Here is a 15654-nt window from a genome sequence, read left to right on the forward strand (position 1 = left end):
GTACAGGTTAGTTCAGGTTACTTGTACATGTAGTTAGGGGTAAAGTGACTATGCATAGATAATAAACAGTGAATAGCAGGAGTGTAAAAACAAAGGGGGAGGGGGGGGGGGGGTGTCAATTTAAATAGTTTGGGTGGCCATATGATTAATTGTTCAGCAGTCTTATGGCTTGGGGGTAGAAGCTGTTAAGGAGTCTTTTGGACCTCCGGTACCACTTGCCGTGCAGTAGCAGAGAGAACAGTCTATGGCTGAAGTCTTTGACCATTTCTGGGCATTCCTCTGACACGCCTAGTATATAGGTCCTGGATGGCAGGAAGCTTGGCCCCAGTGATATAGTAGGCAGTGCGCACGTCCCTCTGTAGTACCTTACAGTCGGATGCCAAGCAGTTGCCATAACAGGCGGTGTTGCAACCGGTCAGGATGTCAAATATTTTCAGTCTCCTGAGGGGCAAAATGACTGTTTTGGTGTGTTTGGACCATGACACTTTGTTGGTGATGTGGGCACCAAGGAACATGAACTCTTGACCTGCTCCACTACAGCCCGTCAATGTTATTGTTGAGGCTGGTCCAGTAGCAGAATACCAGGGCCCACGTTGTCCAATGTGTCCTCAACCAGAAGATGGGTCTCTTCCACCACTGCTGCTTCTCTGACACACTGGCCCACACAGACCCCAAACAGGTAAACGTTTCTTACTCACCTTTACTCAGTTCATATACATGTACCAGAAAATCCACTGTCAATCTCACACAACCATCATACTTGTATGAGTGTTAGATTGTAACCACACAACAAGACCATTACTGAGGTCTTTAAATCAGACACACCTGCCCAAGACCTGAAAAGGTAAACGCTCAGTCCTGTAGTCCACGATCAGCTCCTTTGTGTTGCTCACATTGAGAGAGAGAGAGAGAGAGAGAGAGAGAGGTTGTTGTCCTGGCACCACACCATGTAGTGGAATAGAACCCTATTCCCCTATGTAGTGCACTGCTTTTGACCGGGTGCCATTTGGGACACAGCTGAGGAGTGTTGAGAATCACTCAGCTCTCTGACTTCACGGCCTTTGTTTTTAGTTCCGTAGCTCCAGGGTCAAAAACAAAGAATGCCTATCATTTCTGAGCAGTCTGCCTGAATGCTTGACTACAAGAGAGGAAAGAGAGAGGTATTTTTAGGTGCTTGATTTTGCTAAAAGAATAGGCACTGTTTTACTCGTTGCTTTTCCCTTGGAACTTAAGAGGATACACATATTGCGTTTTTGTTTAACAACAGTGATTTTGAGGTCATAACTGTGATAAATGGGACAAACATCCTCCCAACATTTTGTCAGTAAATAAGTGCAATGCCATTGCCCCCAGTGTCATCACAAGACAACCAATTACAGTGCAAAAAAGTCAACATAAAAGAAAGGAAATGTCCCAAACTTTTTCTCTATCTCGTTCTTGATGCCCTCTTAATCGCCTCTACACTAATGAATGAGGACAGAAGGCAGAGTCAAAGCGGCAGAAAATTTGCCCGCGCAGACCGTCATCTGTCACTGTCCTGATGAGGAGCACAGTGGGCACCAGTGCCCAGTTCAACCCCCTTCACCCCCTGGGCATGAGACAGACACTGGACAGAGGGCTCTGCCCATAGAGATCCTATTCAATTATTATTCTAATTTCTAATTCTATGGCTTTGCCACACTGGGGTATCTGGGCCCTCCCCGTCCTCCTCTTCCTCCTCGTCCATTGCCCCGGTCCTGCCCAGCAGCCATTAAGCTGCTCTCTTGAGCTAACTTCCCCAAAAGTTCCTTTTAGTACGGGGGGGGTTGAGGGCATATAAGCTGTGCAGTGTAAATCAGGGCATGCTGATGCACCATCTCCAAAGCTTCAGCACTCCTTTGGGTTGACTATAATCCCTGCTACAGTTTGAGTCAAGGACTCAGTCCAGTTGTATTAGGCTTTTAAAGTAGATCATGGTTTCAGCCCTACCAGAGTTGATCTGTACATTTGATGTCTATAAACATATACTGTAGTTGATGAAAATATGGGTTTCTGAAGTGTTATTCTACCGTGTAGGTTTATCTAATATGTCAAATAAAATCTAATTGTATTGGTCAAATACACGTGTTTAGCAGATGTTATTGCGGGTGTAGCGAAATGCTTGTGTTTCTAGCTCCAACAGTGCAGTAATATCTAACAAGTAATATCTAACAATTTCACAACAATACACACTAATCTAAGTAAAGGAATGGAATTAAGAATTTATAAATATACGAGCAATGTCAGAGCGGCATAAACTAAGATACAGTAGAATAGAATATATACAGATGAGATGAGTAATGCAAAATATGTGAACATTATTAAAGAGCTCCATTTTTATGGAATGGTCTGCCTACCCATGTAAGAGACGCAAACTCGGTCTCAACCTTTAAGTCTTTACTGAAGACTCATCTCTTCAGTGGTCGTCATATGATTGAGTGTAGTCTGGCCCAGGAGTGGGAAGGTGAATGGAAAGGCTCTGCAGCAACGAAACGCCCTTGCTGTCTCTACCTGGCCGGTTCCCCTCTTTCCACTGAGATTCTCTGCCTCTAACCCTATTACAGGGGCTGAGTCACTGGCTTACTGGGGCTCTTTCATACCGTCCCTAGGAGGGGTGCGTCACTTGAGTGGGTTGAGTCACTGATGTGATCTTCCTGTCTGGGTTGGCGCCCCCCCTTGGGTTGTGCCGTGGCGGAGATCTTTGTGGGCTATACTCGGACTTGTCTCAGGATGGTAAGTTGGTGGTTGAAGATATCCCTCTAGTGGTGTGGGGGCTGTGCTTTGGCAAAGTGGGTGGGGTTATATCCTTCCTGTTTGGCCCTGTCCAGGGGTGTCATCGGATGGGGCCACAGTGTCTCCTGACCCCTCCTGTCTCAGGCTCAGCCAGTATTTATGCTGCTGTAGTTTATGTGTCGGGGGGCTAGGGTCAGTTTGTTATATCTGGAGTACTTCCCCTGTCCTATTCGGTGTCCTGTGTGAATCTAAGTGTGCGTTCTCTAATTCTCTCCTTCTCTCTTTCTCTCTCTCGGAGGACCTGAGCCCTAGGACCATGCCCCAGGACTACCTGACATGATGACTCCTTGCTGTCCCCAGTCCACCTGGCCGTGCTGCTGCTCCAGTTTCAACTGACCTGAGCCCTAGAACCATGCCCCAGGACTACCTGACATGATGACTCCTTGCTGTCCCCAGTCCACCTGGCCGTGCTGCTGCTCCAGTTTCAACTGTTCTGCCTTATTATTATTCGACCATGCTGGTCATTTATGAACATTTGAACATCTTGGCCATGTTCTGTTATAATCTCCACCCGGCACAGCCAGAAGAGGACTGGCCATCCCACATATGCTCTCTCTAATTCTCTCTTTCTTTCTCTCTCTCAGAGGACCTGAGCCCTAGGACCATGCCCCAGGAATACCTGACATGATGACTCCTTGCTGTCCCCAGTCCACCTGACTGTGCTGCTGCTCCAGTTTCAACTGTTCTGCCTTATTATTATTCGACCATGCTGGTCATTTATGAACATTTGAACATCTTGGCCATGTTCTGTTATAATCTCCACCTGGCACAGCCAGAAGAGGACTGGCCACCCCACATAGCCTGGTTCCTCTCTAGGTTTCTTCCTAGGTTTTGGCCTTTCTAGGGAGTTTTTCCTAGCCACCGTGCTTCTACACCTGCATTGCTTGCTGTTTGTGGTTTTAGGCTGGTTTTCTGTACAGCACTTTGAGATATCAGCTGATGTACGAAGGGCTATATAAATACATTTGATTTTATTTGATTTAAAGTGACTAGTGTTTCATTATTAACGTGGCCAGTGATTTCAAGTCTATGTATATTAGCAGCAGCCTCTAATGTTCTGGTGATGTGATGGCTATTTATCATTTTAATGGCCTTGAGATAGAAGCTGTTTTTCATTATCTTGGGCCCAGCTTTGATGCACCTGTACTGACCTCTCCTTCTGGATGATAGCGGGGTGAACAGGCAGTGGCTCAGGTGGTTGTTGTCCTTGATTATCCTTTTGGCCTTGCTGTGACATCGGGTGCTGTAGGTGTCCTGGAGCACCACCCTCTGGAGAGCCCTGCGGTTGCGGGCGGTACAGTTGTCATACCAGGCGGTGATACAGCCCAACAGGATGCTCTCAATTGTGCATCTGTAAAAGTTTGAGGGTTTTAGGTGCCACACCAAATTTCTTCAGCCTCCTGAGGTTGAAGAGGCGCTGTTGCTCTCACCTCCTCCCTGTAGGCTGTCATGTCATTGTTGGTAATCAAGCCTGCTACTGTTGTGTCGAGGCGTGCGTGGCTACGCAGTCATGGGTGAACAGGGAGTACAGGGGGGCTGAGCACGCACCCTTGTGGGGCCCCAGTGTTGAGGATCAGCGAAGTGGAGATGTTGAACAACATTCTTACATAGGTATTCTTCTTGTCCAGATGGGATAGGGCAGTGGGCAGTGTGCAGTGCGATCGTCTGTGGATATATTGTGGCGGTAAGCACATTTAAGTGGGTCTAGGGTGGCAGGTAAGGTAGAGGTGATATGATCCTTGACTAGTCTCTCAAAGCACATCATGATGACAGAAGTGAGTGCTACAGGGCGATAGTCTTTTAGTTCAGTTACCTTTGTTCCTGTATCCAAGAAAGCAATGGTTCCATCTTGAAGCATGTGGGGATAGCAGCATGGGATAGGGAGAAATTGAATATGTTCGTAAACATTCCAGCCAGCTGGTCTTCGCATGCTCTGAGGATGCGGCTAAGGATGCAGTCTGGGCTGGCATCCGTGCGAGGGTTAACACGCTTAAATGTCTTACTCACGTCAGCCACGGAGACGGAGAGCCCACAATCGTTGGGCTCTCCGTAGCGGGCCACGTCGTTGGCACTGTGTTATCCTCAAAGTGTGCGAAGAAGGGTTTTAGCTTGTCTGAAGCAAGACATCGGTGTCCGCGACAGGGCTGGTTTTCCTTTTGTAGTCCGTGATTGTCCGTAGACCCTGCCATATACAGATGAAGTCAGAAGTTTACATACATTTATGTTGGAGTCATTAAAACTTGTTTTTCAACCACTCCACAAATGTCTTGTTATCAAACTATAGTTTTGGCAAGTCGGTTAGGACATTTACTTTATGCATGACACAAGTCATTTTTCCAACAATTTTTTTACAGACAGATTATTTCACTTATAATTCACTGTATCACAATTCCAGGAGGTCAGAAGTTGAAATACACTAAGTTGACTATGCCTTTAAACAGCAAGTTCTGTCTCCTAGAGCTTAACCTCTCTGGGATATGTGGGACGGTAGCGTCCCACCTGGCCAACATTCAGTGAAAATGCAGAGTGCCAAATTCAAATAAATTACTGCAAAAATTTAACTTTGATGAAATCACACATTCAATATACCAAATTAAAGCTACACTTGTTGTGAATCTAGCCAATGTGTCAGATTTCAAAAATGCTTTACGGCCAAAGCAAACAATGCTATTATCTGAGGATAGCACCCCAGTAAACAAAGAGAGAAAAGCATATTTATTTTTTGCCCTACTGTATGTAAACTTCCGACTCCAACTGTAAGCGTCTAGTTTTGATAGCCTTTAGCCGTACCCTCATACTACTCCTCCTCTGTTCCGCGGGTGATGTGGAGGTAAACCCAGGCCCTGTATGTCCCCAGGCACCCTCATTTGTTGACTTCTGTGATCGAAAAAGCCTTGGTTTCATGCATGTCAACATCAGAAGCCTCCTCCCTAAGTTTGTTTTACTCACTGCTTTAGCACACTCTGCTAACCCTGATGTCCTTGCCGTGTCTGAATCCTGGCTCAGGAAGGCCACCAACAATTCTGAGATTTCCATACCCAACTATAACATTTTCCATCAAGATAGAACAGCCAAAGGGGGAGGAGTTGCAGTCTACTGCAGAGATAGCCTGCAAAGTAATGTCATACTTTCCAGGTCCATACCCAAACATTTCGAACTACTAATTGTTGCCGCCTGCTACCGACCCCCCTCAGCTCCCAGCTGTGCCCTGGACACCATTTGTGAATTGATTGCCCCCCATCTAGCTTCAGAGTTTGTTCTGTTAGGTGACCTAAACTGGGATATGCTTAACACCCCGGCAGTCCTACAATCTAAGCTAGATGCCCTCAATCTCACACAAATCATCAAGGAACCCACCAGGTACAACCCTAAATCTGTAAACAAGGGCACCCTCATAGACGTCATCCTGACCAACTGGCCCTCCAAATACACCTCCGCTGTCTTCAAGCAGGATCTCAGCGATCACTGCCTCATTGCCTGTATCCGCTATGGATCCGCAGTCAAACGACCACCCCTCATCACTGTCAAACGCTCCCTAAAACACTTCTGTGAGCAGGCCTTTCTAATCGACCTGGCCCGGGTATCCTGGAAGGACATTGACCTCATCCTGTCAGTTGAGGATGCCTGGTCATTCTTTAAAAGTAACTTCCTCACCATTTTAGATAAGCATGCTCCGTTAAAAAAATGCAGAACTAAGAACAGATATAGCCCTTGGTTCACTCCAGACCTGACTACCCTCGACCAGCACAAAAACATCCTGTGGCGGGCTGCAATAGCATCGAATAGTCCCCGCGATATGCAACTGTTCAGGGAAGTCAGGAACCAATACACACAGTCAGTCAGGAAAACAAAGGCCAGCTTCTTCAGGCAGAAATTTGCATCCTGTAGCTCTAACTCCAAAAAGTTCTGGGACACTGTGAAGTCCATGGAGAACAAGAGCACCTCCTCCCAGCTGCCCACTGCACTGAGGCTAGGTAACACTATTACCAGCCTGTTCAACCTCTCTTTCATATCGTCTGAGATCCCCAAGGATTGGAAAGCTGCCGCAGTCATCCCCCTCTTCAAAGGGGGAGACACCCTTTACCCAAACTGTTACAGACCTATATCCATCCTGCCCTGCCTATCTAAGGTCTTCGAAAGCCAAGTCAACAAACAGGTCACTGACCATCTCAAATCCCACCGTACCTTCTCCGCTGTGCAATCTGGTTTCAGAGCCGGTCACGGGTGCACCTCAGCCACGCTCAAGGTACTAAACGATATCATAACCGCCATCGATAAAAGACAGTACTGTGCAGCCGTCTTCATCGACCTTGCCAAGGCTTTCGACTCTGTCAATCACCATATTCTTATCGGCAGACTCAGTAGCCTCGGTTTTTCTGATGACTGCCTTGCCTGGTTCACCAACTACTTTGCAGACAGAGTTCAGTGTGTCAAATCGGAGGGCATGCTCTCCGGTCCTCTGGCAGTCTCTATGGGGGTGCCCCAGGGTTCAATTCCCGGGCCGACTCTTTTCTCTGTATATATCAATGATGTTGCTCTTGCTGCGGGCGATTCCCTGATCCACCTCTACGCAGACGACACCATTCTGTATACTTCCGGCCCATCCTTGGACACTGTGCTATCTAACCTCCAAACGAGCTTCAATGCCATACAACACTCCTTCCGTGGCCTCCAACTGCTCTTAAACGCTAGTAAAACCAAAAGCATGCTTTTCAACCGTTCGCTGCCTGCACCCGCACGCCCGACTAGCATCACCACCCTGGATGGTTCCGACCTAGAATATGTGGACATCTATAAGTACCTAGGTGTCTGGCTAGACTGTAAACTCTCCTTCCAGACTCATATCAAACATCTCCAATCTAAAATCAAATCTAGAGTCGGCTTTCTATTCCGCAACAAAGCCTCCTTCACTCACGCCGCCAAACTTACCCTAGTAAAACTGACTATCTTACCGATCCTCGACTTCGGCGATGTCATCTACAAAATAGCTTCCAACACTCTACTCAACAAACTGGATGCAGTTTATCACAGTGCCATCCGTTTTGTTACTAAAGCACCTTATACCACCCACCACTGCGACCTTTATGCTCTAGTCGGCTGGCCCTTGCTACATATTCGTCGCCAGACCCACTGGCTCCAGGTCATCTACAAGTCCATGCTAGGTAAAGCTCCGCCTTATCTCAGTTCACTGGTCACGATGGCAACACCCACCCGTAGCACGCGCTCCAGCAGGTGTATCTCACTGATCATCCCTAAAGCCAACACCTCATTTGGCCGCTTTTCGTTCCAGTTCTCTGCTGCCTGTGATTGGAACGAATTGCAAAAATCGCTGAAGTTGGAGACTTTTATCTCCCTCACCAACTACATCTGCTATCTGAGCAGCTAACCGATCGCTGCAGCTGTACATAGTCTATCAGTAAATAGCCCACCCAATTTTACCTAACTCATCCCCATACTGTTTATTTATTTACTTTTCTTCTCTTTTGCACACCAATACACCTGTACATGACCATCTGATCATTTATCACTCCAGTGTTAATCTGCAAAACTGTAATTATTTGCCTACCTCCTCACGCCTTTTGCACACAATGTATATAGACTCTCTTTTTTTTCTACTGTGTTATTGACTTGTTAATTGTTTACTCCATGTGTAACTCTGTATTGTCTGTTCACAATGCTATGCTTTATCTTGGCCAGGTCGCAGTTGCAAATGAGAACTTGTTCTCAACTAGCCTACCTGGTTAAATAAAGGTGAAATAAAAAAAATAAAAACATACTGTACTGTCTATTGAATTATAATGTACATTATAATGTAGTATATTGATTTGTTTGTAATGGTTGTATTGTATGTATGCCAGTTTTTACAGTTTCGTTAATTATATATTTATTTGTGAACTAAGGGGATTTGTAAAGCAATGTTCTTCTAACACCCAATGTCAATGTGTTGTTAAAGGTTTAAAGAGGGTGTTTAAATTACAAGATGCACTAGCTATGTTCATTTGGTACAAGATGAGCCACACCAGTCCATCCGCAGCCAGGCAGGCAGTAACCGAGATGAAGTAGCCAGCTCTACTTATTGAGGAGATGTGGGTAGTCAGTCCTTGGCCCTAACAGAGACAGACAGTGCCATGCAGATCCAGGCAGGAGGCTCAAGGCCTGGCTGATAGCTGTTAGCTGCTGGCTCTGAGCTGTGAGGGATGGTTACCACATGCTACATGGCCTTGGGAACACTAGGCTGTCCTAAATGGTACCCTATTCCCTTTATAGTGCACTACATTTGACCAGAGCCCTATGTGTAGTATCATATAAAGAATAGGGTGCCATTTGTGACGCATGCTTACTTCTCCCCATTCCCCACCGCTGTGCTGTGTGACTAAAGAGTGTTTGTGTGGTTTAATCTCCATGTTGACAGAGATGGTGAAGCAGATGAAGATTGAGAACCTGTTTGTGACTTGGCAGCAGAGGTCAGCGCAGTCCAACATGCCCATCTCATTAAGTACCACAGCCGTCCTAGACACACCAGAGTACCACAGCCGTTCTAGACACACCAGAGTACCACAGCCGTCCTAGACACACCAGACTACCACAGCCGTCCTAGACACACCAGAGTACCACAGCCGTCCTAGACACACCAGAGTACCACAGCCGTCCTAGACACACCAGACTACCACAGCCGTCCTACACACACAGCGACTCTCATTCAAATCTCAGAAAATGGCATCTCTCCATCTCAAATACATTTACACACATTTGCATGTGGGCACAAGTGCTTGTGTGAAATTCGTAAGATTCATCCAAGAGCTCCCATGCTGTCAGGAAGATGGTGGTTTTATGCACTGTAGCTAATTGATGTATATTTAACTCTTGCCATGTTTTACTAGTCTGGGACTTTGGCACAGAGAAATAAATAGGATATTTTTTTTAAGTAGTCCCCTTTTAAATATCCCAACTAATTCACAAAAGTTACAAGCTGCCAAGGAACATTTAAAGAGCTTTAAAGGAGAGACGTTAACTCTTAAGTTGATATTACAGCAGGCATCATGGGACTGTAGAGTTGATATTACAGCAGGCATCATGGGACTGTAGAGTTGATATTACAGCAGGCATCATGGGACTGTAGAGTTGATATTACAGCAAGACATCATGGGACTGTAGAGTTGATATTACAGCAGGCATCATGGGACTGTAGAGTTGATATTACAGCAAGACATCATGGGACTGTAGAGTTGATATTACAGCAGGACATCATGGGACTGTAGAGTTTATATTACAGCAGGCATCATGGGACTGTAGAGTTGATATTACAGCAGGCATCATGGGACTGTAGAGTTGATATTACAGCAGGCATCATGGGACTGTAGAGTTGATATTACAGCAGGCATCATGGGACTGTAGAGTTGATATTACAGCAGGCATCATGGGACTGTGGAGTTGATATTACAGCAGGCATCATGGGACTGTAGAGTTGATATTACAGCAGGCATCATGGGACTGTAGAGTTGATATTACAGCAGGCATCATGGGACTGTAGAGTTGATATTACAGCAGGCATCATGGGACTGTGGAGTTGATATTACAGCAGGCATCATGGGACTGTGGAGTTGATATTACAGCAGGCATCATGGGACTGTGGAGTTGATATTACAGCAGGCATCATGGGACTGTAGAGTTGATATTACAGCAGGCATCATGGGACTGTAGAGTTGATATTACAGCAGGGCATCATGGGACTGTAGAGTTGATATTACAGCAGGGCATCATGGGACTGTAGAGTTGATACTACAGCAGGGCATCATGGGACTGTGGAGTTGATATTACAGCAGGCATCATGGGACTGTAGAGTTGATATTACAGCAGGCATCATGGGACTGCAGCTGTAGATGTTTTTGAAACGCTACATTAATTTCACCAAAAATGCAATGCCTACCTTCATCAAAAAAAAAAGATTGATGAAAACATCACTCTTTCATGCTTAAATAACCACTGGTTACGGTATAGACCCCTCAAACTCAACCCTGGACCTTGAAGCCAGTTCCACTGTGTTTTGTTCATTATTGTTCTCTAATCAGGGGGACACCAGGTGGATGCAATTCATTATCAGATAGAACAGACAACCAGCAGGCTACGGACCTCGTAGTGTCAGTGTTGAATAGCCCTGGTATAGACAGTCAGGAGAACACCACCAGCAGGCTACGGACCTCGTAGTGTCAGTGTTGAATAGCCCTGGTAGAGACAGTCAGGAGAACACCACCAGCAGGCTACGGACCTCGTAGTGTCAGTGTTGAATAGCCCTGGTATAGACAGTCAGGAGAACACCACCAGTAGGCTACGGACCTCGTAGTGTCAGTGTTGAATAGCCCTGGTAGAGACAGTCGAGGGAGAACACCACCAGCAGGCTACGGACCTCGTAGTGTCAGTGTTGAATAGCCCTGGTAGAGACAGTCGAGGGAGAACACCACCAGCAGGCTACGGACCTCGTAGTGTCAGTGTTGAATAGCCCTGGTAGAGACAGTCGAGGGAGAACACCACCAGCAGGCTACGGACCTCGTAGTGTCAGTGTTGAATAGCCCTGGTAGAGACAGTCAGGAGAACACCACCAGCAGGCTACGGACCTCGTAGTGTCAGTGTTGAATAGCCCTGGTAGAGACAGTCAAGGGAGAACACCACCAGCAGGCTACGGACCTCGTAGTGTCAGTGTTGAATAGCCCTGGTAGAGACAGTCAGGAGAACACCACCAGCAGGCTACGGACCTCGTAGTGTCAGTGTTGAATAGCCCTGGTAGAGACAGTCGAGGGAGAACACCACCAGCAGGCTACGGACCTCGTAGTGTCAGTGTTGAATAGCCCTGGTAGAGACAGTCAGGAGAACACCACCAGCAGGCTACGGACCTCGTAGTGTCAGTGTTGAATAGCCCTGGTAGAGACAGTCAAGGGAGAACACCACCAGCAGGCTACGGACCTCGTAGTGTCAGTGTTGAATAGCCCTGGTAGAGACAGTCAGGAGAACACCACCAGCAGGCTACGGACCTCGTAGTGTCAGTGTTGAATAGCCCTGGTATAGACAGTCTGGAGAACACCACCAGCAGGCTACGGACCTCGTAGTGTCAGTGTTGAATAGCCCTGGTAGAGACAGTCAGGAGAACACCACCAGCAGGCTACGGACCTCGTAGTGTCAGTGTTGAATAGCCCTGGTAGAGACAGTCAGGAGAACACCACCAGCAGGCTACGGACCTCGTAGTGTCAGTGTTGAATAACCCTGGTATAGACAGTCAGGAGAACACCACCAGCAGGCTACGGACCTCGTAGTGTCAATGTTGAATAGCCCTGGTATAGACAGTCAGGAAAACACCACCAGCAGGCTACGGACCTCGTAGTGTCAGTGTTGAATAGCCCTGGTATAGACAGTCAGGAGAACACCACCAGCAGGCTACGGACCTCGTAGTGTCAGTGTTGAATAGCCCTGGTATAGACAGTCAGGAGAACACCACCAGCAGGCTACGGACCTCGTAGTGTCAGTGTTGAATAGCCCTGGTATAGACAGTCAGGAGAACACCACCAGCAGGCCTCATAAGTTACTTACACACCAGTCAGTCCCACTCAGACTCAGTCTAATGAGCTAGTGGCGAATGATGATATCGTCTGTCCTCCACTTGTGTTATCCCTCTCTCAGTATGTCACCACTCACCAGAGGAGGCTTATCCATTAGTCAGATGACTGTCTGGCTGCCTGACTTGGCCCCTCCACAGTGGGGGACCCCTCTCCCTTTACTGGCCCCTCAGGTCCCCAAGCATTATGGCCCTTGATCAGCCCTCCTGTGGATCCTTGACTTTATCTCTGACATCAGCACAGCAGAGTGTTGTGTTCTGTCTCCCACTCCCTCGTCTAACACACACAGTCCTATCTACATCTCTCTGCCTGTCTATCTCCAGGCTGCACAGGGATGATAGATGATAGATGTGTCAATAAGAACGATTTTATAAGAGAGCAACAGATTAAAGCCCGGATGAGATGAGCCATAACATTGAATCAGTCCTATTACTCTGTAGTATGACCTGTCTGTAGTTTTTAGTAGACGGTTTGATTGTGGGATTAGGAAACTGGTCATTGATTCTCGGTGGGTGGGTGTGTGTGGGTGGGTGAGTGGGTATGTGTATTTACATACTGGCACTTTTGGTATCATTAACTAGAAGAATTCACATTCGGCTCTAAGGACCATGAAATAAAAATAGAGATGTTTCCTTACTTTCCACAGGCAGTGGACTTGGACACTCTGAAGCAGTCATCCAGACTAGTGCACTACTGCGCCACCCCTCTGCTCTTTGACCGCGTGTTCAGGAAGCAGATCCAGGAAGAGCAGATTGTCCAAACTCAACATGTCAAGGTACAGAAACCATGGCTGCTTTCTCTTGGGACTTAACTCAACAAAGCTTTCTTAGTCTCCAACAAGCTTTCTCTGCCCTTAACCTTGTTCTGAACACCTCCAAAACAAAGGTAATGTGTTTTGGTAAGAAGAATGCCCCTGTCCCCACCGGTGTGATTACTACCTCTGAGGGTTTAGAGCTTTAGGTAGTCACCCCTTTCAAGTACTTGGGAGTATGGCTAGACGGTACATTGTCCTTCTCTCAGCACATACCAAAGCTGCAGCCCAAAGACTCAGTCATGGACGCTCTTACTGACAGTTGTGGCTGCTTCGCGTGATGTATTGTTGTCTCTACCTTCTTACCTTTGTGCTGTTGTCTGCATCCAATAATGTTTGTGCCATGTTGTGCTGCTGCCATGTTGTGTTGTTGTCATGATGTGTTACTATCATGTTGTGTTATGTTGCTGCCATGCTATGTTCTTGTCTTAGGCTTCTCTTTATGTAGTGTTGTGGTGTCTCTTGCCGTGATGTATGTGTTGTCCTATATTTTATTTTTAATCCCAACCCCCGTCCCCGCAGGAGGCCTTTTGGAAGGACGTCATTGTAAATAAGAATTTGTTCTTAACTGACTTCCCTAGTTAAATAAAGGTTCAGTAAAATCAAAACAATTATAAAACTCAAACTTCTCAAATGGTTGTTCACTTCTCTCTTACTTAGAAAGATGCCCTTAGTTGCAAAATCTTGGAAAGCATCCCAAACTTCCCAAGTTTTTGAAAAATCCTGGAAGGAGAATTTCTGGAATCAGGATGGAACAATCAGCAATCTTCCAACAGTCTTTCACCCAGAACCTCTGAAAAGTTTTCGATAATTATCCAATTTAGACAAAGGTAGTCACAGTCTGATGAAACACCCCAGTTCACCTCTCCACTCCCACTCTCCTCTCCCCCTCATCCTCTCCAGAAGCGTCATCACTCCAGTGACTCCACGGCGACTGGCAGGGACCGTAGCTACAGCACAGACTCAGTTGACAAACTGCCTAACCGGCTGAGAGAGGGGCCCTGGTTGCAGGACATCTCTAACACCTTCCTCCAGCAGTATGTCCAGTACCTCCAGAGTATGGGCTTCATTCTGGTCCAGGTCCGGCCACAGTTCCCAGCGCGCAGGTATGTCTTACTGACAGTCCAGTGGTCCTCAACTCTCTAAACTATACTAGTAACCCATATTTCTACACCATACTAGTTCAAGTTTCAAGTTTATTTACCACGTGTAATGAATACATTGCAAATCTAACTCACCCGATCTCTCAACCCAAAAAAACACAATGAAAACACGATACAACTCAGGGCAAATGTCCTCTTTCTCTGAGTTTCCCTCCTAAGATCCTTTATGTGACTGTGAGCAGAACTATGAGCACTATTCATCCATTAGTCATCAGATGTGTTGTGATCCCCTCCAAGCCCCCAAAAACCACATCCCTCTGGTCATGCATGTGATATAACCACAGTAGACACTTGGCAGACAAACACATGGACAGACGGACGGACGAATGGACAGATGAACAGACACACACAGTACACTCTCTGTTTTTTTTTCCATCCCTACTTAACCCCTAACCCTGCCTGTCTCTCTCTCTCCTCTCTCCCTGTAGCATCCCCAGGGCCAGGGCAGCCATGTTCAGCTCATTGTCGTCAGAGAGGCAGTCCTTCTCCTATAACACAACCAGGAGCGAGGACAGCCCTAAGGTAAGTAGTGCTGAGTGCTGAGGATATTCCCACACGTACACTGGCTAAAAGGCACACAGGGATATATTGACTCTGCCGCTCTCTTCTTCTCTCTCTGACAAACATACTCTCTCTCTAACGCTCACTCGATTCACACACACACATATAAACACACACCGCTTCATCATGAACTCTTGAGGTAATGTTGTTTTTCTCCGCAGAGCACAGGGTCGGATATTACCGCGTACTACCACCAGAGGGCGCTGCCAGGGGGCATCGTATTGATGGAGCTTGCCTTTCAGGTGAATCTTTCTCTCTCGCTCTCTCTCTCTTTCAAAGGGGGTTTATTGGCATGGGGGAAATGTTGCCAAAGGAGTGAAATAAACACAAATAAACACATACACAAAACAACACAAACAAAAAAACTATACAAATTTAACTGTAAATATGGCACTCAAAAGGTAACATTTTAAGTGTTATATCAGCTATGTACAGTGTTTTATTTTTGGGGGGAGGGGGATGGGTGTAGATCAGCTTTAATATTGCAGATAGATTATAGCTTCCAACAATGTAATTGTCTGCATCATTTCCAATCCCCCATATGTTTTTTTATATACTGTGTTTATATATATATACTACTGTTCAAAAGTTTGTGGTCAGAAATTTTTCGTCTCAAAGTCAACCGTGAAGAGGCGACTCCGGGATGCTGGCCTTCTAGGCAGAGTTGCATAGAAAAAGCCATATCTCAACTTGGCCAATAAAA

The 15654-nt window shown here is 46.5% G+C and overlaps 1 protein-coding gene across 1 annotated transcript; it reads left to right on the forward strand.

Annotated features, from left to right (window-relative positions):
* Nucleotides 1-568: 568 nt before the first annotated feature.
* Nucleotides 569-15414, forward strand: LOC110523011 (KICSTOR complex protein SZT2-like). Its single transcript, XM_036978454.1, has 5 exons — nt 569-679; nt 13063-13191; nt 14131-14333; nt 14819-14912; nt 15113-15414. The coding sequence occupies exons 1-5, from the start codon at nt 620-622 to the stop codon at nt 15362-15364; spliced, it is 738 nt and encodes a 245-aa protein (XP_036834349.1). The 5' UTR covers nt 569-619; the 3' UTR covers nt 15365-15414.
* The last annotated feature ends 240 nt before the right edge of the window (nt 15415-15654 follow it).

This window comes from Oncorhynchus mykiss, chromosome 5 (genome assembly GCF_013265735.2).
Source record: "Oncorhynchus mykiss isolate Arlee chromosome 5, USDA_OmykA_1.1, whole genome shotgun sequence".
NCBI lineage: Eukaryota > Metazoa > Chordata > Actinopteri > Salmoniformes > Salmonidae > Oncorhynchus > Oncorhynchus mykiss.

Bases quoted from the DNA above. Each gene is read 5' to 3' on its own strand.
- LOC110523011 (XM_036978454.1), top strand. From the start codon at position 620: ATGGGTCTCTTCCACCACTGCTGCTTCTCTGACACACTGGCCCACACA. The intron at 13,192-14,130 runs GTACAGAAACCA...CATCCTCTCCAG, and splicing joins TCCAAACTCAACATGTCAAG to AAGCGTCATCACTCCAGTGA. The intron at 14,334-14,818 runs GTATGTCTTACT...CTCTCCCTGTAG, and splicing joins CCACAGTTCCCAGCGCGCAG to CATCCCCAGGGCCAGGGCAG.